We start from the raw sequence: 27208 nt of genomic DNA on the forward strand, positions 1-27208 counted from the left end.
ACGGCAGCGCTAACCGCTGAATAACTGATGTCATTATGTCTCGCTGCTCGATGGTCTAAAAGAGGTGTGGAGCTGACAAAACAGTCTCATCTCAAGTGGCTGCTGTGGAGCTTTCAATCATATTACATCATCCTGTTTGACGGATGGAATTTTTTTTTCTGACAGTTCTTGCAACCGGTTGAGGTTTAATATCTGATTCATATGCGGTAGAAGAAGCCAGAATATGAATTTAATTTTAATGTGACTTGTAAAACTTTTTATTTAACGGGGGTTTCTAATAGAACATGTCTCCATGCTAATAATAATAATCTTTAAAATCACATTTTCTTACACTGTCTGACTGAATATTCCTGTATTCACCTTCTGTCTGGGAGTCTACGGTACTAACATTTGGCCCAGTTGATCCATGCCGTGCTTAAGCTCGATTTTCCCCCCTTCCCTCGTCCCCCGCGGGCCAGGCCCCGGCCTGCACTCACATCACTTCAAAAGTCCTATGTTGGTGATAGACAGGCCAAACATATCAACCAATCAGATCAAGGAAGCGTATGATATACTAACAGAGCGTCGAGGCAAAGTAAACAACATGTCGGTAAAGAATTTTTGCAGTTTGTGTGACGTGAATTTACGGATGAAAGGCACAATTTCAGGAGCCCGGTCCATATTCCAACCAAGAGAAAAAAGTGTTGTTAGATAGCTGTGCTCATCTCATCCAAGGAAGCTGCCATGTTGTTTACACTGAACAGTCCCTTCTCGTTGCGTCACACTTCGAGCAGCCTCAAAACCAACGCTGATTGGTTCCTTTGAAGCAAACTTCTCCAAATTATCTCTGCCGCAAGTTAAGAAAGAATGTCTTTATTCATGTAAGGGGAAATTACATTATTTCAATATTTTCTGGTATTATATTATTCATGTTACACACACACACACACACACACACACACACACATGCACAAACAGGACCTATATACATGCAATTAATTGAGAGATGTCAGAGCGAGGGGGCTGCCAATGCATCGGCGCCTCGAGCAGTGACCAGCCCACACTCCATTCATGGTCTAAACAGGGACCCGAATCGGCGACCCTACGGTTCCCAGCAGAGTCACCTATGGACTGAGCTACTGCCGCCCCAAGTCACCAGACTGATCTGCGAATAAAGTTCAAGGGATTGCCTACGTCATCACCCCTCGGAGTTTTAGTTTCGTCTAACTGTTTTTGAATGTTTTCATCTGACCAAATCTGCAGTAAACATTCCACCTGACCATCAGACCACCGCAAACCCTTTGGCAGAATTTTCTTTAAATGTCTGTTGCGGGGAACAGTTGCATATAAATAGTAGACCAGGGCCGTCGTCAGTGCTCCCGCTCGTGCGTGTGCAATCGTGCCGTGAAGAAGCCCACCTCTCTCTGCAAGGCTGTGGCCGGGAAGCGCGCCATGCCTAGGTTTTACTCACACTGGTCAAACGAACCAGACTTTAGCCGTAAATCGTGCTCGGGCACTGTATGAATAGTAAGTGTAAGTAGACGCTGGGACGCTCTGTTTTAGCGACTGTCTCTTTAAGCTCCTCGCTTAAAAAAAGCTCAGTCTGCTGTGATTGGTCAGCGTTTTGTTCCTGGTCCTCTGTATCTGCGCTCTCAGCATCTCTGCACCATCATATCAGCCGGGGAATGACTGCAACAGCACTCTAGCAGAACTTTCTTATTATAATGTAGTTGTGCATACTCTCATCGACATGATTGTATGATATACCAAAAGTTCTGCACAAAAATTCATATATCTCATGAAATACAATGTTCTATTTCTATATGGAGAAGTGGACCGCGACAGTTGAACTACATTTAGGAAACAAAAGATGACAGATTTAGGCACCAAAGCCACTTGTTAGGAGTAGGAAGAAAGTACTTCAGGTACACAAACAACGGTCCTTCAGGCTTAAACACCGGATTTCCTTCCTTGCTCCGGATTTAATTTAATGTAACGTAATGTAATAAATGTGTTATACACAACATTTTGAGTGCATTACTTTTTATAGTTATATGTACGAACAGTGGACGAGGACAGTCTGAGTTTCGACACCACAACAGTACAGACGTTCTTACAGCTGGTTTCAAAAGGCACAGTTTCTAAATAGGGACTGCATGCACTCCTCTGTGTTTGTTGTTGTTTCATTTACTTTCACCATATTTATACAGCACCTCTACCTGCTTTATAATCAAAAACAACTCCAACAATATGGGGCCTGTTAGGTTTTGTTCTCCAGTTTCACAGATTGAATATTCCCAGTGGAACGAGGATAAAATCATCAGCGTCCCCCCTTTATGTGCTTGAAGGTGTTTCTCTATTGCATGCCAGAAAAAAATATTGGGGAGAGAAAAAAAAAAGAGCAATTCATGTATTACCTCGTCTTTACAATCCAAAGCCAAAATGTATTGTGTCTGCAGGGCAACAGTGTTTGTGCGGGATAAGAAGCCTGCAGTACAAAGCCTATTTCATAATGAGTTCCAACATTGTCAATGGCTTCCCTTCACAAGAATACTTCTGCATTTTATCTCTGTTTACAAACAGTGCAACAACAGTGGTGTGAAAATCCAAATCGAACACGTCGCATTGTTGTGTGAGCGTGTGTTTGGACACAGGTCAGAGGAGGGGGGGGCGAGGTGAGGTTGGCGGGTTTACAATGGAAAGTTCATTTATTTAAAACACAAAGCAGAAAGAGGCCTTTACTGTACAGGAAGCGGGGAGTCGGGGAGGGGAGGAAACCGCTTGAAAACAAGGTGACGCCTACGGTACGTGACTCACTGACTGGACCTGACATACAGGCGGAGAAAAAAAGCAGAGCAGGGAGAAGAGAAGAAAGTCCTGAAACACTCCCGTTTGATGTTGTTCGCAGTAACAACTGTAGATCCAGGAACTGCCATCTCTAACTAGATTATTTCTCGCAATGCGATGGCGACCGCTTTGAAGATATCGTTTTATTTCAGGCCATAAATCAATTCGCAGACTCAATTGCGCTGCACCTTAACCTCTGAGAAAGTGAGGAAGACGATCACTGGGCTCCACTGTATTGTTTGTCTCAATTTAGGAGAGGTAGGTGAATTTCACTCTGGGGCCTCATGATGTGGATGACTTCAAGGTAAAAATGAAAGGGAATTCCAGGTTATATGTAATGCATGCAGGTCAGGTTGTGTCTCCGTTATCACTACTTCCTCACTCTGTGTTTTGTGGTAGCAGCCGCGCTCGAGGGGGTTCAGTTGAGTTCTGGCAGTAGACGCGTCCCTGATTTTAGTGCAGTCTGCAATGCCAATAGTGTTGCTCTTTGGATATTTTACAAATAAATAAAGGGAAAAAAATGAATACCCTAAACATTTGGATTACAGTTTTCTGTGTTTTTATTTGTACTAGAGACACGCTGCTTTAATTGGTTTTTGCTTTCATTTAAATTTTACATTTTCTCTGAGGGAGGTGTTTTTATTCTGGCTGTAGTGGCACCCCTGCTGCACAAGTACAAAGGAAATGGTGTGCTGTTGCTGAGGTCATGGACACTTTCCTCTCTCTGTTCTCCGTCTATCAGCAGGTGTTATGGGTTTGCAGTATTTCCTGAGCTGGAAAGTTATCCTGCTGCTTCTCTTGGGTAAGACCTTTTGTTTTATAACCACCATCTTAATGATTTATGTCTCAAAACATGCTTGAAACTACGAGAAGAAAACGAAATATTTCCAGCACCCTGGCACAAATGCTAGCTGTAATCTGCCCTTTGCATTAATGCCCACACTTCCTCCGTCTTTTGCCTATCAAGTTAGGACGTGTGATTAATACCTCTTGTTGTGAATGCACGGAGGCTTACAGTACCACGCTCTGTTTTGACACAGATTTTCTGATATTGATGTAGTTTGATGGATATCACATTAGTCATGGCTGTCATGCGCTATAAATCATCTCTTGATGTTGTTTGACAGAAAAAAAGCCATACATATTCATAATGTCGAGGATAGAGATGAAGTATTGTTTGTTTTATTAGCTTCCTGTTCTGCCCGCAAAATGCAAACTCTCCAAAAGCCAAAAGGTTCTAACTGATGAATATGAAATACTGTGGATCATTGAGTCATCGAAAAAAAGAAAGTCAAACTGAGGCACGTAAGCACAATTCTGATGCAATAACAAATGGTCTAATTTCCGTCCTCAGTGCCGTGTGGGCTCCAGGGTCTGTCAGTGCACATCCTCAATGAGGAACCTGTGCATGTAATGCCGGGTTCCAGTCTGGTTCTGAAAGCTCGGATAGAGCACGGACCCCTGGAAGAGGTCTCCGTGGTAACCTGGGAGCGGGGCCCCGAAACTGGAATCAACCCCAAGAGAGTGACGCTGGCCACGTGCCCCGGCAGAGGCTCAAAGTGTGCTGCTTCGAGGCCAAATGTCCATGTGAGCATGGAGCAGCAGGAGACAACACTTCAGATTAATGGATACAGCGAAGCGGACAGCGGTGTGTACGCTGTGACTGTGACGGATCACAAAGGGGCCAAGAACACTGCACTCTGCATCGTCAGGAAATATGGTACAGTGCGATACGCAGCATGTGAGGGAATTTATTGGGAAGTCTCTAAGAGGTCCCATATTGTGCTCATTTTCACATTCATACTTGTATTTTGGGTTTCAATTTTACGTGCTTTAATGTAAAAAACAACACATCTTTCCCACAGTGTTTGTCTGAATATACCTGTGTTCACCCTCTTTCTGATGCGTTCCATTGTGCTGCCTGTCTCTTGCTGACCTTGCACATACAGCAGCTGATTTATTGCGATAACACAAGATCACGCATAACTCGCATTCACATCACATGGGAATGTATCTTGTCCAGCTCCAAGTAACGTGTTTGTGCTGGGAGGAGCTCCTGGCAGTTGAGAGGGGAGCGGGGCTGACGACGACACAGGAGGGCTCCACTCGTTCAAAACAATAACAGCTCCTAAAGAGGTTAGCTTATATGCTACAACAGCATCAGTTTTATCAGAACTGGAGAGTTTTTCCTTCACTGAAAGTAGGAAACGGCACTGAAGGCCTTTCACGATGGAAAAGATGTTCTGTTTGATAGACCATGGTTCATCCAATCACCTGCTAGGTGTGTTTTGAAAGCGCCAGTCTTTTCCTGATCACTTTCTAATGACGCCTTCTGAGATGGTTGCGTGAAACAAACCATTTGAAGAGTCAGGTAAGTCTCATGCCCCCCCTCCTGAAAAAGTCTGCTCTGATTGGTCAGCATTTCCAGGTCTTCTATATCTGGGCTCTCTGTGTCTCTGCACTGTCATTGCAGCCGGGGAATGACATTGTAGCTCCACTTTCTACTAGTTGTGACATCACAACCTTACAGAAGTCCTGACGGGTCGTTTAAAGGCCCAGTTTCTGAATACGTGCTGTGTGCATTTCTCTAGATTGAGCGTTTAACAGTATTTTTTATAGCCCCTGAACCTGTTTTATAATAATAATTTAAAAAACATGGAACATGGAAATCTAACTTTACAATATGGGACCTTTAACATTACAGATATTGCTGAAATAATTAGTTGATTCTCCAATGAGTCAATTGATAGTTTTAATAATCAACTCGTGATTTTCAGTGCAAGTTCATTTTAAGGGATACAACACAATTATTAGCTGAATACAACAGAAGTACATTTTTCTGGTAATTCTGTTAAAAAATAAAGAGCCGAATGGATAATTAACCTTCAAGAGGTAGTTTATGTAGAAATGTGGTATTCTGTAAAACTCAAATATCTAATGGTATGAAAGCATTTTAAATGCCCATTAGCTGGCGGCCTTTCTAGTGTTTACTCCAACAATTACCAACAGATGAATGAATGTGTTTTAATTCACGCCAGCAGGCATTGTTTCCTTCTGATTGTGGATGTCTCATTTAATAATGAAACACTAACCAAATGAATTTGCCTATAGGCTTTGCTTGCTGGATCTTCCTTTTGTCTCTGGGATTCTGGATGATTCCGGCGTTGTTGTAGATTTCTTTTAGTAGTAGTTTTTTTTTCTCAAAGCTTCGGCGCTTTTACGCTCATCCGTCTGCTCTAACACCATCAATTCATCAGCTTCCCTCTGCTCTACATCTGCTCTCCTGCTCTCTCTTCCAGGACTCTCCATCATCTCATTCCCAGACATTATGACTCATTCTCCGGTGTCATGATTGTGTCTGAAACTGAGCCAGTTCCTCCTGACAGCAATAAACGTCTCTCATGAGTCTTTGTCTAACACCTTCTTGGACAGCCATGTGCCATCATTCTTATTTTATAACAGAGGGATGCGCCCTGCTTTTACCTTCGTCCTTATTTCCTCTTTTTACTCTTGACCTCACCTTCTCTCTTCTGTATTTACAGAGGCAGTGCACCACGTCTCGGTGAGCATCAACGTGTCTCACTCCTCGCTGGTTTGTGGCGAGGCCTGGGGCACGGACCCACACTTCAGCTGGCTCCATGAGAGACTCGCCATCACCACGACTGTCGGAAGAGTCTCCAATGATGGAACTACACTGTTTGTGACCAAGACTCCCATCTGTGGCCACTACACCTGCATGGTCAGCAACAAGCTGGGCCACAGTTCTGCCACCTACACTGCAGGTACTAGACATCGTTCAATTAAATTCAATCCAAAAAACTTTATTTGTCCCCGGGGGGCAATTCAGGGCACACAGAGCAGCAAATAACGACAGTGCAACTATACAAAAACATTTTAACCTAACACAAGAATAAAGTGTAAAAGAAGAATAAGTGTCAGGATGTTAGTGTGTTAGTACAGGTTAGATACGGAGAACATCGTCGGCGTGAGATGTAGAAAGACATGCGTGTATCAGATGTAAGCAGACATGTGAACGGGTGTATATGATGTAAACAATGTAAACATGCAGGAGACTGTTAAAACAGGTATGAACAGAACTGTAGTGCAGAAAAGATATAAGTGGACAGTGATCGGATTCAGATGTGGTCAGACATGATACATGTGTGTAATGAGCAGACGTAACAGAACTATAGTGCAGTAATAGAGTATAAATAAAATGTATAACTATAAGCTATGTGTAGATACTAAATAATAATAATAATAATAATAATAATAATATCATCTGTTCTTTTACAATAACAAAGGAAGAAAAACTGATTTTAGAAATGTACTGCTAGGGCAGTTTGGAATAACAAAGCTTTATTTAACTTACTTAAATCTGTTCTAATCAATATTTTTGTATTAGAAATTAACTTATGATTAAAGATAACACAAAGGCTCATTTGAAGTGACAAACCCCCAACTTTTAAATGTCTCTCTGCTCTAACAACCCTGTCTACTTAAAGATACATTTCCATAGAAATAAATTGTGTTCTCACAGTTATGTTTTAACTTATTTTTTGAATTACTTTTGTTTCAACACAGGCGCAGGTTGGGAAACATGGTTAACATTGAGATTGAAACGAAACTACTTGGTTAAGTTGGGAAAAGATCATGGTTTGCTTTCAAATAAGTCTAAGTTACATTAGTAAATTATGTACATTATGTCCACGACGCAAGTAAATGTACATTATTAAGTCAACTTAAGTACATTTTGAGGTACTTACTTTACTTAAGTATCTCTATTTTATTCGTCTTCCATGCAAATAAATTTCGGAATAAAATTGTGCTTTTTACTCAGTTTTTCTAATGTGGCATCTCATGCATCGTTATGGATTAAACTAACCAGCTGTCTGTAGCCGTGAGTAGTACAATATACTCAAGTTTGACCGGGTTACAAAATTACAAATACCGCACATCCCTGAATATATCAATAATAATGACTGAGTGATATAACAATACAACACTTAAAGAAAGATATTCTGCAATAATAAACTTTGCGTTTCGATGGACTAAGTACATTTTCCTGATAATACTTTTCATTAGCCTCAGAAAAATGTTTGAATGCAAGACTTTGACTTGAACTTTTACTTTCATAAAGAACCTAAATATGCATTTCACCACTAAAGATTATAACATCATTATAGTAGTTGATGCGTATTTGTTGATTGGACTAACTTCTTATTTAAAGTCAGCTCTTTGTGTTGCGTCATGGATATTCAGAATCAGCTTTGTGTATACCGTGCCTTGTGTCTATCGTGAGCTGTGTCCTGATTGCACTTTGGTCTGTGTACTGTATCACCGGTGGTGTTTCAGTGATAAAGGATTTTCCACAGTGGGATCAGTAAATTACTACCTCCACTATACTGTTGCCGCTGCTGTTGCTAAACAAGCGAGACAATTCTCCGTATCTGCCAAGAGGTGTGATGATCATAAGACAGGCAGGGAGGACTACTCCTGTTAGCTCCTGCCGTTTCACTCAGTTTAGTAACTTTGCAGACTTGCAAGGGACCTTTCTGGCCTTTTAGGGCAGACAATGTCAGATGATGTTTTTTGTGTTTTGTTATTTTTTCCCCGGCTGACAGCACCTTGTGAGACAGAGGGCAGAGGGACAACAGCGGCTGTAGTGTGTCTTCTCCTACTCCTGCTACTGTTTGGAGGAGTGCTGGCATTTCTGCTGTGGAGGTACAGTAATGTACACAGACACTGGCAGACACAGACACAAATCTCATTTCAGGGGCTGTGCTCTGATAATAAAGCCATACGCAGACAAAAAATAACACACTGGTAGAAGCTGCTATAAAGAACAAAAAAACAACTAAGGGTACAAGATGAAAACAGACCAATTCTGTACAGCTAGCAAGTGACACACATGAGGCATGACAGGCCACGCCGTGTCTGCTGACAAAACCATTGTCATGTTTACTCGAGCCAGTGTTTCGGTTTGTCACTGCTGTTTGATCTAAATTGGACACTTGTTTTTTTCAGGCGACACAGGCACAGAAACAGAGGGGAGAGGCTGCACGAACATTTGGATGACACAATCTAAAAAAGGCCCACAATACACTTCTGTTACTTCAGAATGGAGAACAGGAAGTGGACTGGACTTGTGAGACTGGAACTTCCTGTCCGGTGAGCAGTATGACCTTATAGTGCATTGGAACAATGTGACGAGTGAACTGCCTGCTGGCAAATAAAAAAAATATATCTAAAAATGGATATTCAGCTTGAAGTGCCAGCAATGTCTTACACTGCCTCCTGCTGGGCTGCACCTGGCACTGTGTATTTGAATATGTAATCATTTTTGTAAGCTTTATCAGCTGTGCACTGTATTGAAATGTGCCTTCAAATGTAGCCTTCTTAATAAAATCCCTTCAAAGAATGTGACAAACCTTTCTTAATGCCCTCATCTATTAAAAAACTCTTTCAACAGAGAGAAGACAGTAGATGAGGAAACAGAATTGCATAACATAATTCAATGACAGAGATTAGGAATCAGAAGAAGATGAGATGTAAACAAGAATAAGACCATATTGAAAAAAATCAACAAGTCAGCTGTATTCATAAAAGTACATCTTAGCTGTCAAATTATTCACATTGTCCCTCATGCTGGGAAGTCACAGGTGAGTGTTATCAAGCCCCTGTCAAGTCTGGCCTACAATCTAGAAAGTGCAGTGGGCTATTTTTTTTAATCCATTAGTGTATTTGTCAGGGACAGTGCAAAAGAATATGCGTTGAATAAGATCGTTTATCATTACCCAAAGTTAAACTGAGCACCTAGGGACTTTTGACTTCAGCTCTGGTCCTGAGGTCCGTCCTGTTTTTATTCGTACAAATTTCTGTGCATAGCCTTTGGTAGAATTTGGTATGTTCCTGTTCATGACAACACTTTGTCGTACAATTGCCAATGCCAGAAAACATAATTCAATTCAATTCAATTCAATTTTATTTATAGTGCCAAATCATAACAAAAGTTCTCTCAGGACACTTTACAGAGTAGGTATAGACCACACTCAGACACATAGAACCAATAATTCCCCCGTAGAGTACGGTGGCAACAAAAACCTTCACTATAACAGGCAGGAACGTCAGACAGACCCAGCTCTGTGGAGGACGCACATCTGTCTGCACCGGTTGGGGAGGAAGAAAAGGAGAGAGAAAGAGAGAGAAAAGACGGACAGATGGACAGAGAGAGACAAAGACAGACACAAAGACAGAGACAGACACACTTCCAGTAACTATAATAATATCTATAGTAATGTGAATATGACTTATATGTTATGGCAGTTAATACAGCAGAAGAGTAGAAACAAGCACAGCAAACAAAGTGTTATAACCAAGTATAACCATGTATCAGTGTAATGGACAGCAAAATGCATGCGAACGTTTACAAAATACTTACAAGGAAAGAAATATTAAACTGGAATTTGATTATATATATATGTATAAAAAGATTGTATCCAACAAAAGGTGACAGTTAGGGTTAGGCATGAAAAACACTTAGGCCCTAATTTGACCGCAAAAAAAACACTTATTTAGCCAACAAAACAACAACTTTAGCATGAAAAACACTTGGTTAGGATATGAAAAAAGGCCATGGATTGGTTAAGTATGGATGGGAATTGAACTCCCACTCCCCTGGCATAAAAACCCTGTGTCCTGAGTGTTTTAGAAGCCAGCCACCACCTTTAACCGTCCTCCAATCATTGAGATTTCAGTTTAATATGTTTCCACTGTGGATTCAACTTCACAGTGATTTATCTTCTGGGATGCCTGATACTTTCTGTTTTGTTAAAGTCCTCCTGGGGTTCATCCAGAATCTGAAAAGTGTGTGTGAAAGATAACACTCTGAATACACAACCATCCACACTGGCTGTGTTAACTTTCACAGTACACCCATCGCACCACATAAATGAACCCTCTAACCCCCAGCAGTGTTATGGCTCTGCTGCAATGTGTTCACATTGGACCACATGTTGAAAAGTGGATCAGAGGAGCCAGAGGTGAAATGCAGGGCATGTTATATTGGGAGTGGGAGGAAAAAGCAATTGAACATCTGCCATGAAAGTTTAGGCGTGCCTCTGAGAGTTTTCATCTTCAGATAGTTTCCAGCTTCTATGACGGTTATCTGAAATATATCAAAGAAGAGACAATCCATTTGCAGCAACAAAACTCCTCAATTTTAGACCTTATAACTAATACAAGAAGAGTAGATACAGCTTATGGCTCCCTGAGGCTAAGTCCCGAGGGGGAAAAGACAATGATGAAATAATATGAAAATGGATTGAAAGCTGTAGGAGCAATAGATGTGGAATACAAATCAGTGACGACTAAAGACAGACTGTTTGAGTTTATATGCACCATATACGTATATGCATCTATATATGAAGCAATTGTCAGCTGCATGCACGTCTATACAGTTGCAAATGTGGAAAATATATAAAAACATTCTGTGTGCAGAACATCCCTCTGAGGAGCACTTTTGACAGTATAAGCATCAAAGAAGGGCGGATTTGTGCCAAAATCCCCCGTCACAAACCCATTAGCAGTGTTCCCATTGTATTGTTGGTCTACCCTGTGCCCTGTTGCCTTCACATGCAGAGGAGATGGAGGTGCATGTGAGGCTAAAGCTGCAAGCGACGGAGCCTCCTCTGAAGCTGGCCCAAGGTGGATACACAAAAGCTTCATTGTTGTCTAAAAACGGGTAAAAACGCATCCACGAGGTACAACATCGCACTCGGTTCTCCTTCTTTGTGATGAACACGACCACTGCAGTTTATTTTGAGTCAGTCCATCATCCACCATCCTGCTGTTGTTTAACAGAGCACTAAATCCATGGCTGTTATCTATTCATGGCCCAATTTAAAGATCCACAGAGAGGGTAGTGAGAAACAGACTAATTTGTTGTTTTTGGTCTTTTCATGGGATTTGTTGACAATAAGGTCAGAAACATAAAATGTCAAGTCTACAATTGAACTGTGTTTCTTGCAAAAGTTTCATCAGTAGACCCATGAAAGTAGCTGAATTATCTTCACTTCATGCCAGATTGGAGCCGTCTGCAGAGAAAAGGTCAAAAATATCAACTCCACTGAGCTGCTGTTGTAAAAGAGAGAAAGAGAGAAAGTCTACAGCTGTGTTAGCAGCTGTGTGAGGCTCTACGCACAAAGCTAAGACAGTAAATATTGGTATCGTTTACCATCTTAGTTCAGTATGTTGGCCTGGCAACATTTAGGGAATACTAAACGAGTGATAGGAAATGTCCCACATAAACCAAACCTGAAATTCAGACCTGATGACACCATAACTGTGCCATGTGACTAAATAACACTGGAGATTTAATTAAAGGCAAGCCACAAGATTAAAAGTCTAGGGTCCTATCGCCTCTCTATAATGCAATTCCCCCCCCCCCTTCACTATCAAGTGTTCAAGTGTGTATATACTCCAGTTAATGCTTAATTCCCATTGTGAATATGAAAACATTTCTTCAATCCTATCTAAATTTATGAATTTATGATTTATGATCAGTCAGATTTTTTTTTCAACCTGTCACAAAATGTATCTCCTCTCTAAAATGCACAAATATTGTCCTACCACCAAGTGTTTTAATTTATTAGTTCTCCAGATTGTGGCTAATAATCTTGGTCAATGTGGAACGTGAAAGGGTATACGAAGCATTTACCATTTGCCATGAAAAACGTATCCATCTCATCTCATCTCATCTTCGGCCTCTTATCCGGGGTCGGGTCGCGGGGGCAGCATCTTTAGCAGGGGACCCCAAACTTCCCTTTCCTGGGCCACATTAACCAGCTCTAACTGGGGGATCCCAAGGCGTTCCCAGGCCAGTGTGGAGATCTAATCTCTCACCCTAGTCCTGGGTCTTCCCCGAGGCCTCCTCCCAGCTGGACGTGCCTGGAACACCTCCCTAGGGAGGGGCCCAGGGGGCATCCTTACTAGATGCCCGAACCACCTCAACTGGCTCCTATCCCCAGTCCATTATATACAAATGATGCCCTACCACCAGGAGTTTTATTTTGTATTTATTTCAGTTGATGCTTAATAATCCTGGTGAATATGGAGAAGTTTCTTTCCTTTCTATCAAAGGTTATGAGGAGATACATATTCTGTCCACCTGTTTTTCAACCTGCCGGAAAATGTCTCCCTTCTCTTGGGTCTGCTACACTAAGCATCCCGTCCATTACACACACAACGATGCCCTACCACCAGACATTTTCTTCTGTGTATACATCGGATTATACCTCATAATGTTGGTGAAGTTTCAATAACCATCTATTTAACACTGGGGTGGACCTTTTTTAAACGCATGCCTTTTGCAATTTAACACTGAAGAGGGGCCAGGGCTGAATTTTTATTTTTTATATTTAAAAGCTAAACCAAATTCAAGCAAACAAAAGAAAAATCCTGTGATTTACGTAATGTTACACAAAAGATTATGCTGTTATGTTTGTCATTACACAGCCTACGCACATGCCTCTTGATCAGAGTAAAACAACATTTAAATAAAATAAGAATACAACATAATTGAGGCTATTAAACCTGGACTGCTACATATCCAATGTGTAATACTGTTGAATAGGCCTACACTCTTCACTCACACATATATTCTTGTATGTATAGTAGTACATGTTGTACATGTTGTATATTTTTTGTTTATGTCACTGTATCTTACATCTTATTCTCGTTCTATGTCATTTTCGTCTTTATATGACTCGTGCTTTTATTGCTGAGTTGACCCATCCTCTTGTCCAATACATTTTATTGTACTGTTGACCCTTTGTTAACCTACATACGACTAATAAAATAAAACTGAAGACACTGACAGATATTGAGGCCTGAAAAATGGCTTGGAAGAACCAACTGTCCGTCCTAGTTCACACAGTCCATAAAATAGAAAAGACTGTCTGCTGATCCCTGGCAGATCAATAATATCTTATCACCATCTCTGCCCTCAGTCGCACACGCACACACATACGCGCACACACGCACACACACACACTGATTCATAGATTCAGATTCTTGTTTGTGGCGTGCATTGTTCTCTGGCGCTGTACGGAGCAGTGCACTGATTCATGACACATCCATGAGAAACATCAGTGACCGGTCTTCCCTCTGTTGACCCCCGATTATTCAACGTCTCTGTGTAAATGTGCATTGCAGCCATGTTACTCTTATCACAGCTGCATTTCCTTGCAAGAACTATACGTATTCATGTTTGTAGATAAAGGGAGCAGCGAAGGACTAACAAAAGGAGAATGGGTGGTCTGGTGTGATTAGAGAAAAATGTGGCCAGCTATTTATAGTCAGAGACTCAGGGTTTCATAATCTTAAGCATGTTGTTCGGAGCTCCTTAGTTCTTAAAGCATAGTTTGACATTTAGGGAGATGTATTTGCTTCCTTGCCGAGATAAGAAGCTTGATACCTCTCATAACTAGGGTAAATATTAAGCTATGGGAGACAGTTAGCTTAGCATAGCAGAAAGGCTGAAAATGGGTCAACAGCAAACATGGCTCTGCCCGTAACAAACTGTATAACTGCAATAACTGCTTTACATTTTATACCATTTTTGCACTTCAGGTTTGTACAGAGATCTCCACACTGGCCTGGGAACGCCTCAGGATCCCCCAGTTAGAGCTGGTTAATGTGGCCCGGGAAAGGGAAGTTTGGGGTCCCCTGCTAAAGCTGCTGCCCCCGAGACCCGACCCCAGATAAGAGGATGAAGATGAAATGAGATGGGATAAAACAAACAAGAAAAGGGAGGGAGCTTTAGAGGTGCTGTTCGGTTAAAAGTCACTTGGTCAGAACTGTAGGGCCGGGCATGATTTTAACAGTGTTTTTAAAGTAAGCAATATACCAAGAGGATTCTTCTTTGATACCTTTTTTTTATCTACTTTATCCAATATCCATCATGTGGATAGAAGCATTCAGTTGTGTAAAATGCCATAAATCCTTTAAATTCCATTTTATTTTTATTGCACATCTAAAACAGCGTGAGCTGAGCAAAGTGCTTTTCAAATGTAATTAAACCGTGTAAAAATATGTCAACACCACCACCATATACCCATTTACCCAGGCAGAGATACGATCAATGACTTAATAAACAACCATCGTAAAATTATAAAAGGCCGGATAGTAGTGGCATTTTAATTACATTCAAAAGCCGAAGAAAATAGGTGGGTGAAGGACTCAGTAGACATGAATTATGTAGGATGATAATGTTTTTCCCTTCTAGATCTGAATGCTAGTATCGTTTGGGTTTCGTTCGATACCACAAAAAGATATCAAGTACCCATACCCAGCCTAGTTAGGACCCCTCAGCGCCAAGTTTATAATTCTCTGGGTATCCATTTTCCAACTTTTCAACATGCAGGGTAGGGTTAGGCTCAGAGGACAAAACTCATTTGTTAGGGGAAGGGACAGGTTGTGGTTTGGGTTGAAATAAGAATGTTTGTTATTCATTCATTCATTCATTCATCTTCCACCGCTTATCCCGGGGTCGGGGTCGCGGGGGTGTTGGAGCCGATCCCAGCTGACATCGGGTGTGAGGCGGGGTACACCCTGGATAGGACGGCAGTCTATCACAGGGCACATAGAGACGTACAGAGACAGACAACCATTCACACCTACGGGCAATTTTAGACTCAACACCTGCATGTCTTTGGATTATGGGAGGAAACCGGAGAACCCGGAGAAAATCCACGCAGACACGGGGAGAACATGCAAACTCCTCACAGAAAGGCCCAGGCCGGGATGCGAACCTGTAACCTTCTTGCTGTGAGGCGACAATTGATGTTAATTAACGTTAATCCAGTTAACGTTCACTTTTGGTTTCCCAAAGGACGGATTTGATGTGTTGAGAGAGAGAACGGTTTGGGTAGGTCAGTAGATTTTCTTAAAGCTGGACAGAATTGAGTAGTTGGCTAGTTGGTAGTAGTGGTTTCCATGAGCGAGAGAGTTTTTTTGTCCATCCATCCATCAATCCATCCATCCATCGTTGAATGCGCTCAAATATCACACTTTAAAAGTAAGTTTGCTGCATATTAAAAGTGACTGACTTAGGGGGGAAAAATGACTCAACCAAGTTGTAATAAACTGAAATTACATTTACTTTTGACGGCCGTAACACCAGTCATTGCACGTCAAACTGAGCTTTCTGAGTTTAGTGCCCTGTCAGTCAGTCTCAGTCAAATTGGAGGGTATTGGAATATAGTGTACATTTTTGTAGGTGGAAACTCCTCTTATGCTCCATTGGACATAAATCTCCCAACACTGCCAGCTGCAGCCATATATTTATATGGACAGACAGAGTGCTATAAATCCTCTCCATCTTCTTCCATAAGTGATAAGATTACAGATAAGATAACATTTTTGCTCTCAGTTATTTAAAAATTCATGAAGTTGAAAGTGCATCAAATTAGATTTGTGTTACCTCATCACTTTCCAGAAACATTCTTTAAAAAGCCAAAATATTTACTCAGCAGATAGCTACTGTACATACAAAGATTGTGGTTTCGCCTATTCAATATCTATTGCTGACTGTGCCCAGCACACGCCAAGTCCTGTGCGAGGTTGGCCTTCTGGGTGTCTTTTGCAGGTTGACATCTGTGATAATTCCCTGTGCTACCGAGCGATTTGTCATCTGTGGGACGGAGGAGATAGGAAGTGTGCAGCCTGTGAGTCAAGTTGTTTTCCCCTGTATATCATCGCCCACCCTCCTGACAGAAGCGCCGGTGGAGGTTAGAGGTAAAATAAAACCGTCACACACAAAAAATACAGCGCTCAAATAAAGACGTCAAACATCCTGCGATGTTTGGGAAACCTGCCATCAAGCCTAATCGTGTCCACAAGTCTCCATCTACATGTCCAAACATCCCTCTGTCCTTCTGTGCTTTTTCCAATTCAGCCCTCATCGTGACTTATCTCTGGCGTCACTACATACACACACACACACAGACGCACACTTTACATCCTATTGTGCTTATTTTCCATGAGCCCTGACAGAGGACACAGCACCTCATACCTTCCTAATCAGACCAGACTTTTCTCTTGGTGAAGTGCTCCCACTCCTGGTGAGAGGTAAAACTGCAGGGGATGTTGTTCATCCAGGCTAGTGATGGTTATGAACCAACAAGACAGAAGACAGATGTACCTCATATTCACTAAATTCTGTACATATCCTCATTTAAAAATGAGCAACCATGACACCGAATCACAGGCCTGGTGAGCTCTGAAAGTTCCTCATTCCAGCTCTTAACATAGTCCAGTACTATGCACAGTACTACAAGACTTAACTGCAAAACTATCCTTTCAGACTAATAATGATCATTTTAATTAAAAGACTAATTTTGTTGTAGTTAATTCTGATTGTTCTTCGGTCTTTCTTTCTTGTAAGCCTGATCTCAATCAGATTTCCTCGTGCAATCATCAAACTTGTTTACTGGGTCCTCTCAGAGCCGCTCTCGTGACAAAAGCCTCTTCGCTGAATTTCAAACCCACGTTCTGTTTTGATTGTGAAGCCACAAACTGTCACTTTAATGCGGTTTGCTATACTGCATTTTCGTGAGGGCTCATCCATATGTTCCCATAGTTCTATTTTTGTATATAAATATAAAACATTGTACAAAGAGATAAAGGCTTTACACCTCAAATTGTAAATGAAGAGAGATGAGATGGATGATTCAGCCACTGTGGACATGTCTGTCTAAAGTAAAGTTTGCCCATAAATTTGAGGGTGTAAGTTTCAGGGAGTGTAACATCAGTTAGCTATAAACTGTAGGTGGGTTTCAACAAAATGACCCGGGGAAACATGATACATTGACTGAGGGGGGAAAAGCACTGCAGAGAACATAAAACCTTTTGAAAGGTCTCCTAAATAAGTCATATTAAGAGGTATCGAGGTGGGGAACAGGGGGTTTGTGGATATGAAAGTTGCTGCAGTTTAGCTGTTGCTCAGATGAAACTGCTACATTTTAAAAACATGCAAGTTGTGGCTTAGCTGGACCTGCTCCGAACCACAGCTGAACTAGTTGGATGTTAAATGACGGAGCGATCATTCTGCACAAAAGACATCATTTACAGATTTTGTGTATAATGCCTAACTTTCCTTTTGGTAAAAGATACCCTATGTTATTGTTTTTTTCCCCAAGATGAAAATCAACAACCTTGGATGTTTTTTGTTCATTTTTAAAGGGAGAAAATGGACAAGCAGAAACGGCGAGCACACCAAAAATAAAGCTACAGCAAAGAAAGACACAGCCTTGCGCAGGGCACCCCAACTCCTTTCCCCCAGATTCTTCCTTTTATAGCTGCAAGGTCAAGGTGTTTCAGATGCAGCCAATCATCGTTAGCGCTTCAAGGAAACCTGCAGAGAGCAAGAAAAAAAAGATATCAAATGAACAACAGCAAAACTGGCACTGGTAACAAGCTTTAATGAGAAAGATAAAACAGTAAATGGAAAGAATATGTAGCTGTTGGTCCCATTCACCTCCTCTGTATGAGATAACTGTGCAGTTCAGGCCGTGGCTATCAGCCCTGTTTGTACATTCAGTTGTCTTGTTTCTCGTTATACAAATGGAGATTCAGAGCTGCATTAACACTGACACATATTTGCAGTTGGTATTTATTTTCATTCGAATTAGAAAGCATTTATGTAGCTGGTAATTTCATAATGTGTTGGCTGCCTGAGTTGCTGCTGCATCAATATTTCACTTTCCAAAATGATATAATGTGGCAGGGGAGAACAAACATGACAGGTCCCCCCACACGGCGTGAAACACAAACAAACCTCAGCCTCAGGAATTATTGAATTGACAGACCTAAGAAATAATAGAAACCCGGTTCCAAAACAGCATCAGGGCTTGGCTGGGATTTGCATTTCACTCCTACTTTGATGAGGGTGGTGGATGAATTCCAGCCTGACCTATATATTATGCTGTTTTACAAAACAAACTGTTTGAACAAGTTATCAAAAAAATGCCAGAGTGGCTGTGAGAGCTGACAAACTAATGTTTATTTCATTTGATATACTGTATAAAATAGCGATAATTTGGGTTTTTTAAAGTGAAATTCTTGCGTAAAATCCTCCCAGGCTCTTTTTAGGCAAATAATCTTCCAGACAATTTCTTTCGTGTATGAACTACTAACGGAGAAATCCGGGACAGGCGCTAGCAGCCACTAACAGACAAATGCGGCTAACATGGATTAGCTCGGGGCGGCAAGTTGAACACATTAAAACAGCTTTTTTAACCACTTATAAGGCTCATGATGTCGTTATATTAACGACATCTGGAACTCATACTTTATATTAACGTACCCAAATCACATGTGTTATATTAACCCCTTCCTTTCCCTGGACACTTTAACTTGCACATTACCACCTGCACTGGTCATACAAATACAGTCACTTATATTTCATGTATATAATTCAATGCCACATGTTTAGTCTTGCTTGTGTTCATGTTTATATTTATGTAGGCACTGTCAAATCAAGTCAAATTTCTTGCAATGAAAATTGTCTGGCAATAAACCTGATTCTGATTCTGATTCTGAAACCTCTGCAGTAGCATGAAAAGAGTCCTTACGCATTAAACGAAGCAAACGACGTAGTTGGTGAACCCAGTGGTTTATATTTGGAGTTAATATTATTTTAATTGTATTTTTTGTCTTCTCAGGTTGTTGCTCTAGATTCAGGGTTAGAGTTTAACCCAAGCCTGACCTTAACCCTACTCATCTTATGCCTAGCTTTGCTCATGTGTGCGAATATGCAACTGCACTGTGACTCTTTATTAGACAAAAGTCAGAGTGGAAAATCTGATCTGACACCACTGACTGGCCTGAAGCCCTTCACCGCGCAGTGCGTTTTCTGTTCCATGTGATTAAGTGGTCATTAAACATTTAACAGTGGATTTAGTCACAGCACTGCTGTTCCATTATCACTGTTACAGCGAGGAACTGTAGCAGCTGCATTTAGGGCCACAGAGGGACGCCTGGTAGACTAGGCAGTGGATCTGCCTTATTTAAATGATGTGCAGAAATGAACACCATGCTTTTGTCAGCTAGATGTTGCTGGGTGCAGGGGGGATTGAGCTGTTTATGACAGTTAGGAAGTGAACATAATCAGTGTTGAGCTCAACCCTGCAGAGAATCTGGTTTCTCACAGAGCATCCATCTCTCCATGTTTTTAATGATAGGGAGTGTTGCTGCTCAGCAATGATCATTTGCTGTTGGTTATTGTTCTCTCATTACGCTGCGCTGCAACTTAATGCGACCCTATTTTCTTTTTCTGAATGAATGATGAATGACTTATACTGATACGAGAGTGGCCAGAATATTACAGTCATAATGCTAAATTTTAAAGCTGCAGTCTAACAGATGGTGTTGACTCGTATTTTGAATGTTTTCAACTCTCTGGCCCCTCCCCCTCTACCCCCAAGCTCCTCAGCTCCCTCCCATTGAGTGCCATTCAGTGCGTGTGCACCAGATTCCTGTGAACGCGCCCACGTCTTCTCTCATAGATAAACACCATGGGGTACACGGAGGTAGGCTGGGTAACTTACTCATAGATAGCAAATGGTAATGTCATTTAGCGTAAGGCAAGTTTATTTGTATAGCACAATTCAACAACAAGGTAATTCAAAGTGCTTTGCATAAAACATTAAAAGCAACACATAACACATAAAACATGTGAATTAAAACACATGAAAGGTCATTTAAAACATATAAAACATGGTTACAGTTACAGAAGTGACAGTGCAGTTTACTGAAAAGCAGCGTATGCCTAGCTTAAGGCGTGTGCCTGTGATATTGTTACATGCGCAAGCGGGGAGGTCGGATCTGTGGCGCGTGCACCAACTGTGAACTGCGCTGAGTGGACAGGATGATACGGGCGCGGTGGATTTTTGCAAAACACGTAGAGGTGCGTTTTTTTTCTTTCTAAAACCGGATGATTTATGTTGGTCTATCGGAGCATAGAACAAAGAGGCTTCAGTGAATACGATCTAAAAAATGTCGCAGACTGCGACTTTAATAAACTATATACAATATGCAATTGACTAATTCTGACAGAGCACCATTTAAGCACAAAATGTAATGATGATAGAAAGAAAACAAGAGCCAACAGACTGTGACCAAACTGGGATTGCTGAATTTAAAATAAATAAAATAAATAAATATATTCTAGTGATTTCTTTTCCCAGTTACTGTAAAGGAGTCCAATAAGTGAGGTCTGAGGTTATACTTAGCATGTGTGCTAGTATATGAGGAGCTCTTTTCCAAAACGCTATAAATCCATTTTAATAGTTTTCAGGAAAATTAAATTTTTTACCCAGACCCACACATTTGGTTAATATTCAGTGTATCTTGTCAAAATGGTTTATTGGCTCAGTCTGAACATGTTGAACGGACGGACGAAACAAAAAACTCTCCCTCTTCAGAGCGCCGCCATGTTGGATCACATAGAACGCTCACTGAATTCTGATTGGTCGAGAGGACATATCGCATTTAGGCTAAAAATAGGTTTGACGCTGGTCGCGGTTTGGAAAGGAACTGCATCTTGAGACCATTTTAAACAAGGAAATAAAGCGATTTGGCAGAAACATTGATGAAGCAGTGAAAAGGTTCTGTATACAGCAAAGTGGCATGACACACTCATTTTTTTTTTATTTGGCTTTTATCCCGTTTTGGAAAAGACCTCTTCATATAAACAAGCGCACATGCATTGGGGCTTTAAAAGAACAAATAAATAAGACAAATAAAATACAGTACTTATCGACTAATAAGTGTGAATTTCAGAATCGGCATGCACTCAGTCTCTGTTCTTCCTTTGGTCTTTGTGATAAAACTAAAGCATACGACATTAACAGTTTGTTAAACCTGTGCACATATAAAACAGATTGAAAGTGCTTTTATTGATTCAAACATCACTGTTTTTCCTTATTTCTTTAAAGGCAACTTTGCACATTTTAAAAGCGCCACACACACTCACACAGGTGTTTCAGTTACTGTGGCTGATCGAGCCTCTGCTCAGACGGCCCCCGTTGGGAGCTTTGTTGGAAATTCTCTGAATTTTCTTCTCCGTTTATTGACAAAAATAACATAAGTATAATTTATAAGAATGAACAGGTGCAACAAAGTGTTCAGAGAGGGGAGGAAGGATGGTTTTTTTAGACACATACACAGTCAAAGAGGTCTAATCAGGCAGAATAAGTGACAACACCTGTGTTCACCACAGCTGTGTAGAGGAACTTGATAAGCTCCCACTACTCCTCAGGTAGACTCTACTCCTTTCTACCCCACACATCACATACGTGGACACTTGTTAGGGAAAACTGCTTGCGAACTGGAGTCGGACGCTACAAAGCATCAATGAGGAAGTGGGGCCTGGCGGACAGAGCAGCGTGTGAGTGTGGGGAGCCTGAGCCGACCGCTGAGCACATAATCACCACCCGTCCCTCTGTATAAACCACCCTCAGAGGCCGGACTCTTAGATGTGGGACCTGAGATGTGAACGTGGCTAAATTCTACTGAGCTGGACCTTTGATGACGACACACAAAAGGAGACGAAGAAGTGAAAACTGCTCTCCAGGGCAAAGTTGTTTGTGTTTAGGTGCTTGAGCGTGTAGTGAAACCTCTGCAATATGTGTTTATCTGACTTAAAAGTAATTTTACATATCTTGATTTTATGTTGAACCACAGAGTTCCAACAAACAAATGCAAAAATGACAAGAAACCTTTAAAAGATGAATTTTTTGACCATACTCTTCATGTGGCAATCCTTTAAGAAATAAAGATATCAGATGGAGCCACTGACAACATACCGTGTATCCTATTAAGGCGTTGTTCTTCCCTGCTCAGGGATGTTGATGTCAGTCGAGTGGATAGTTTGTTCGCCATTTTAGTCATTTCAGATGTGCCCTGTGTTTAGTGCTAAGAAGCAAATGTTAGCATGCCAACACGAAGACATTATCAGTGTGTCCTGGAGTGTTGATTCTGTGCCCGATCAGGCCTGACCTGACGCCTTGGGTTCAGGCCGGGCTGTAGTTTTTCAAAATTCCTCCGGTCTTGAATCGAGATGGGCTCATGCAAATTTCCTGGATATTTATTCAACACACATATAAAAAGCAGTGGAAAATCTGTATACTGGGGTTTTAAAATTAACTTTTTATCAACCAGCCACGACTCTTCAAATTTTACCAGCCACTCAATTGATTGCCATTGTTTTTTGTCAGATGAGTGAAGCAAATCTACTAGCCACTAACATATTTTATTATTTATTGTTTTCACAATTTCAAAACATTCATAAAAATTACCTAAAAAAGACAAATACTAGACTGTGCAGGAAGAGGAATAAACCCCTAGAGGGCCTTTTTGAATCCTCCACCAAAAAAACAATTCACAAAGTTATTGAGGTTTCAAAATGCACAAAATGCAGAAAATAATAGAAGTAATGGTAAACTTACTGTATGGCAAAATGAGTTTGGTAGCAACAAGAAAGAACAAAAATAATTTCCATTAAAAAAAAAAAAACCCTGTGTAATATGTAAGGGAGTGTATGAATGTTACTTGCATTTGGCAGGAAAATGGTGCCTATTCTGTGCCCTGCATGGATCATATCCCCAAACAGTGACCTTGGCCTTTATTTACCTCTACTACAGGAAGTAACAGGTCTTTATTTGAAGCCAGCTTGTATTAGCTGCTTTGTTTCTAATTCCCTCTGTTTGAATATGAACTATCGTGATTGGTCATATTTTAATATGAAGCCTCCTTGTTTGCCCTTTTAGATTTACTGCATTACTGGTTATGCAAACTCAACACTTCCTGTAGACAACAAAGTACTAAAAAAACATGCTTATATTGTTGAATTTAAATTGAAGCTTTGAAAAGCATTATGCTTAGTCAGCTTGCATATAATAACTGCCACCAGGAGTACTCACCATTGTTTTTTCCCCAGCCATAATTTGATTCAGGACTAATTAACTATAAATAACAGGCTCAGTGTGACAAACCTCAGCCTAAATCAATCAATATCTGCGTTTTGTTGTTGTTATTGTCACTGCTGCTATTGAGTGCAGTCCTTAATAGTTGGCTACTTTTTAGGTATTTCTCATAACCTGTAACATTTCCTGCAATTTCACTTCATGCAAACAATCAAAAAACATTTGATTTTCCAATCACTCAAGACAACCAAGGTAAAGCAAAGCATTTTATTGCAAGTATTAGTCAAAGATACACTTCAAACTGAAGCAAAGCAACACTAAAAGGCCAACAACCTAGAAGAGAGAGTTACAAAAGAAAGAGACATTTTAAAACCGAGAGGAATAGAGCTGTTGGTACAACAGAGCCTTAGCGACATACAGAGAGGCTGAGACATGGATCATCTGGTGGCGAAGGTTCACTGTTGAACGTATACATCCGTTTGCTGGTGCATCACTCAGAGGTATCAAGAGTCCAAGATCTTTAGTTTGAAATATGACCGACACAAGAGTGATGCTACATTGAGAAAAAAACAAAAAAACAATTGGACATAAATCATTTTAAACCCTTGGCCACTGTCAAATATCTGTCTTCAAAACCATAGACAAGGGAAAAACGGCACCACGAGCCTAATCTCTTGTGCAATATTTGGTTCAAAGTCATTATTGGAATGCTAATGGGATGAAAACAGGTGGAACATCGGATAGCCATGGTAAACATTACAGTAAACATGTATTTAACCATTTGGTTTAAAAGGACAGAGGGCCTTTACTTTGGGACAGGGTTGACAACACTCAAAAGCTCCATGTCTCTGATCCTCCAATGAGGTGAGGGGAGAACTAACAACAAGAAAGAATAATGACAATAATAATAATCATTACAACGCAGTTCATCCTTGGTTCCTTATACAGGCACAGGTTTCTGTAATCCAGCACTCTGGGAACCTCCTGGTTCCTGTCAGGCCCGGGTCAAACTGAATCGGAAGATAGTTCTTTGGGTTTGCAATAAACGACAATACGATAACCAATAGGCTTAAGTGTATAAAAGTCAAATTAGCAAATGTTTTGAGTGTTTATGATGCTATCTGAGGCCATAAGCACTGTTGATCAGGTTGAAACAAAAGCCAAGAATTGTTTCCAAATGCAGTTTGACCCGGACCTCGTTTCTATTCTGACATCAGTACAAACGGGATCTTTGAAAGCTTACACTTCGTTCGTACGTCAGAGTTCAGTAAGTTCTGTAGCAATGTTAGTGGTTTTAAATGAGAAGAGATGAGGATGCCAGGTTGGGGAATCGGGGCAGATCAAGAACGTAGGCTTGTTTTCTCGGTAGGCCACCCGACACGGGCATCGGAAAGTCACACAGAAATCGGACCGTTACGTAAGAACGCACTTAAGGCTGAGGCATGTCTTTTGTTGTGGAATGACACCTGTTCCTGCTGTAAAATCGTATCACGCAAGGAAAACAAAAAATGGACAGGAGACAATTTAAGAGGAAAGAAGTGAAGGTAAAATTTTTACCATGATCTAAAGAATTTAGACTTTCCAACTTCTTCCCCTCTGCTTTCTATGTTTTCATTTTTACACCACTCCACCTGCCCTTTTTACCGGCTCGGAGAGATTACATGGCTAACGTACCAGCGTGGGATTAAAATTGAGAAAGAAAAGGAAAAATTCAGCTTTTTGACACTCTGGTCAGTGTGTTTCAGAAATGGTTCCCTTCGTCAGAGATGAGCTGCAACATGTGGGGGTTGGCGTTTGGCCTTCTCGGGTGGTAGAAGAAGAGCGGAGGGTAAAGAATATAAAGAAAAGCAGGAGGTAGAGTTGACCTGTAAATATCGCCGGGTCAAACCCACCTCTTCCCTTTCCTCCACCTCGCACCCCCCTCCATATTGTTGTGCTTGCGTGTCTCGGAGAATAAGGCATCAACATGGAGGGGGAGGGGCTAAAGGCCTCATCCTCCTGGCATCATCCTCCCCCGCCATGCTGCGATGTGATGCGGAGACTCCAGCCGCTCGAATGCGCTCTCAATAAATACACCATAAAATATTCCGCATATATATATTTCATATACAAATTTAAAGAACGACACATTTAAATAGGACAACAAAATAAAAGTCGGCTCAAGAACAATCTTTCAAAATCGGATAAGTGTTAAGACAAAACAGAGAATATTTTTTTTTACAGTTATACTTACTTTGACTCTAAAATAGTTACCGTATAAGAATATCGCAATCAGGCATTACTCAAGCATTATATGTCATAATAAAAGCAATTTGCAGTTTTCTTCCATGTAGTATAACATATGCAGCATACCAAGGTAAGTGAGGTGCAGTGTTTTTTGAGATCTCTTGTAATAGAAAGATTTCACCCCCTGGACTGAAAAGGTACCCACAGAACTACAGACCACCCTTTAGGTTTTCAGTCAAACCCTACTGGCTCAAGACAGGGATACTGCTGGGCACGCGTTCCCTCCATCAGAGGCAAGACACATGGCAGGGCATTGCACTAAGATGAAAGAATGCCATGGGCTGCTACTAGGGCTGGGCATCGTGAGAGAAGTTTCAATACTGACACTGGTTCGGTTCATTTCATCTCTATATCTGCTGTAAAATGACACTATACTTCAATTTGCAACAGACTAAAGTATTTTCAGTCTTCCATGCTTTTTCAAGAAGTTTTCTAACCCATCGTATGTTGCTTTTCTTAGTAAAAATGCCCTTCAAGAAGAAAACCTTGATTTCTCAGTGCAAGAATTTACTAGAATCCTCTGGATTGCTTTCTTTTTCTAAGTTGGAGATGCTTCAAAAATGTTGATGCCAAAAGTCTGGGAGGTACTGATATCATGTTGTGACACCCAGCCCTATCTGTAACAAAGTGTCAAGTGGCAACTCCAGAGGGAAAACCACCACCACCCCGGAGCAGGCTGACTCAACCGAGCCACCAACAAAGTCACGAGCGCGTGAGGCACACTTTTAATGACCGACCGCTTTGTTTGGTAACACACATCCCTTCGACTCGTATACACTTGAGGTTTGGATCCTCTCCACCTCCTCTGGAGGAGGAAGAGGACTGGAGGGACTAAGATAGAAACCTCTTGGCTGTGTGTCTGAGTGAGAGTGGCAGTCTCTAAAGTGCTGTGCTATGTTTGTCATTTGTGGGCTGGGCTGTGTCGCACCACGCTAGTGTCTACGCTATAACCCCAACCCGCCCCCCACCCACCCAAACGCACATTCCACTGTACTGTACCAACGACACCATTGGTCCAAGACACTAAATGCACTAGGAAGCGAAAAGCTCAACCACAACCATATACTTGGTATATATTCTATTTCTATGTAGGCTTAATGTCTAAATAC

General features: G+C 41.1%; 1 protein-coding gene across 2 annotated transcripts; it reads left to right on the top strand.

Annotated features, from left to right (window-relative positions):
- The first annotated feature begins 2861 nt into the window (after window positions 1-2861).
- LOC310950817 (uncharacterized protein) lies at window positions 2862-9230 on the top strand. 2 transcript variants are annotated; one of them, XM_083918814.1, is made up of 6 exons: window positions 2862-3130; window positions 3569-3628; window positions 4181-4546; window positions 6369-6608; window positions 8451-8550; window positions 8854-9230. In XM_083918814.1, exons 2-6 carry the CDS (start codon window positions 3577-3579, stop codon window positions 8912-8914), a joined length of 819 nt encoding a protein of 272 aa, XP_083774940.1. In that variant the 5' UTR covers window positions 2862-3130; window positions 3569-3576; the 3' UTR covers window positions 8915-9230. The 2 variants fall into 2 exon arrangements, with proteins under 2 accessions (XP_083774940.1, XP_083774939.1); XM_083918813.1 differs by having other exon boundaries at window positions 2862-3084.
- Window positions 9231-27208: the final 17978 nt, after the last annotated feature.

Source organism: Echiichthys vipera (genome assembly GCF_963691815.1).
Source record: "Echiichthys vipera genome assembly, chromosome: 8".
Lineage (NCBI taxonomy): Eukaryota > Metazoa > Chordata > Actinopteri > Perciformes > Trachinidae > Echiichthys > Echiichthys vipera.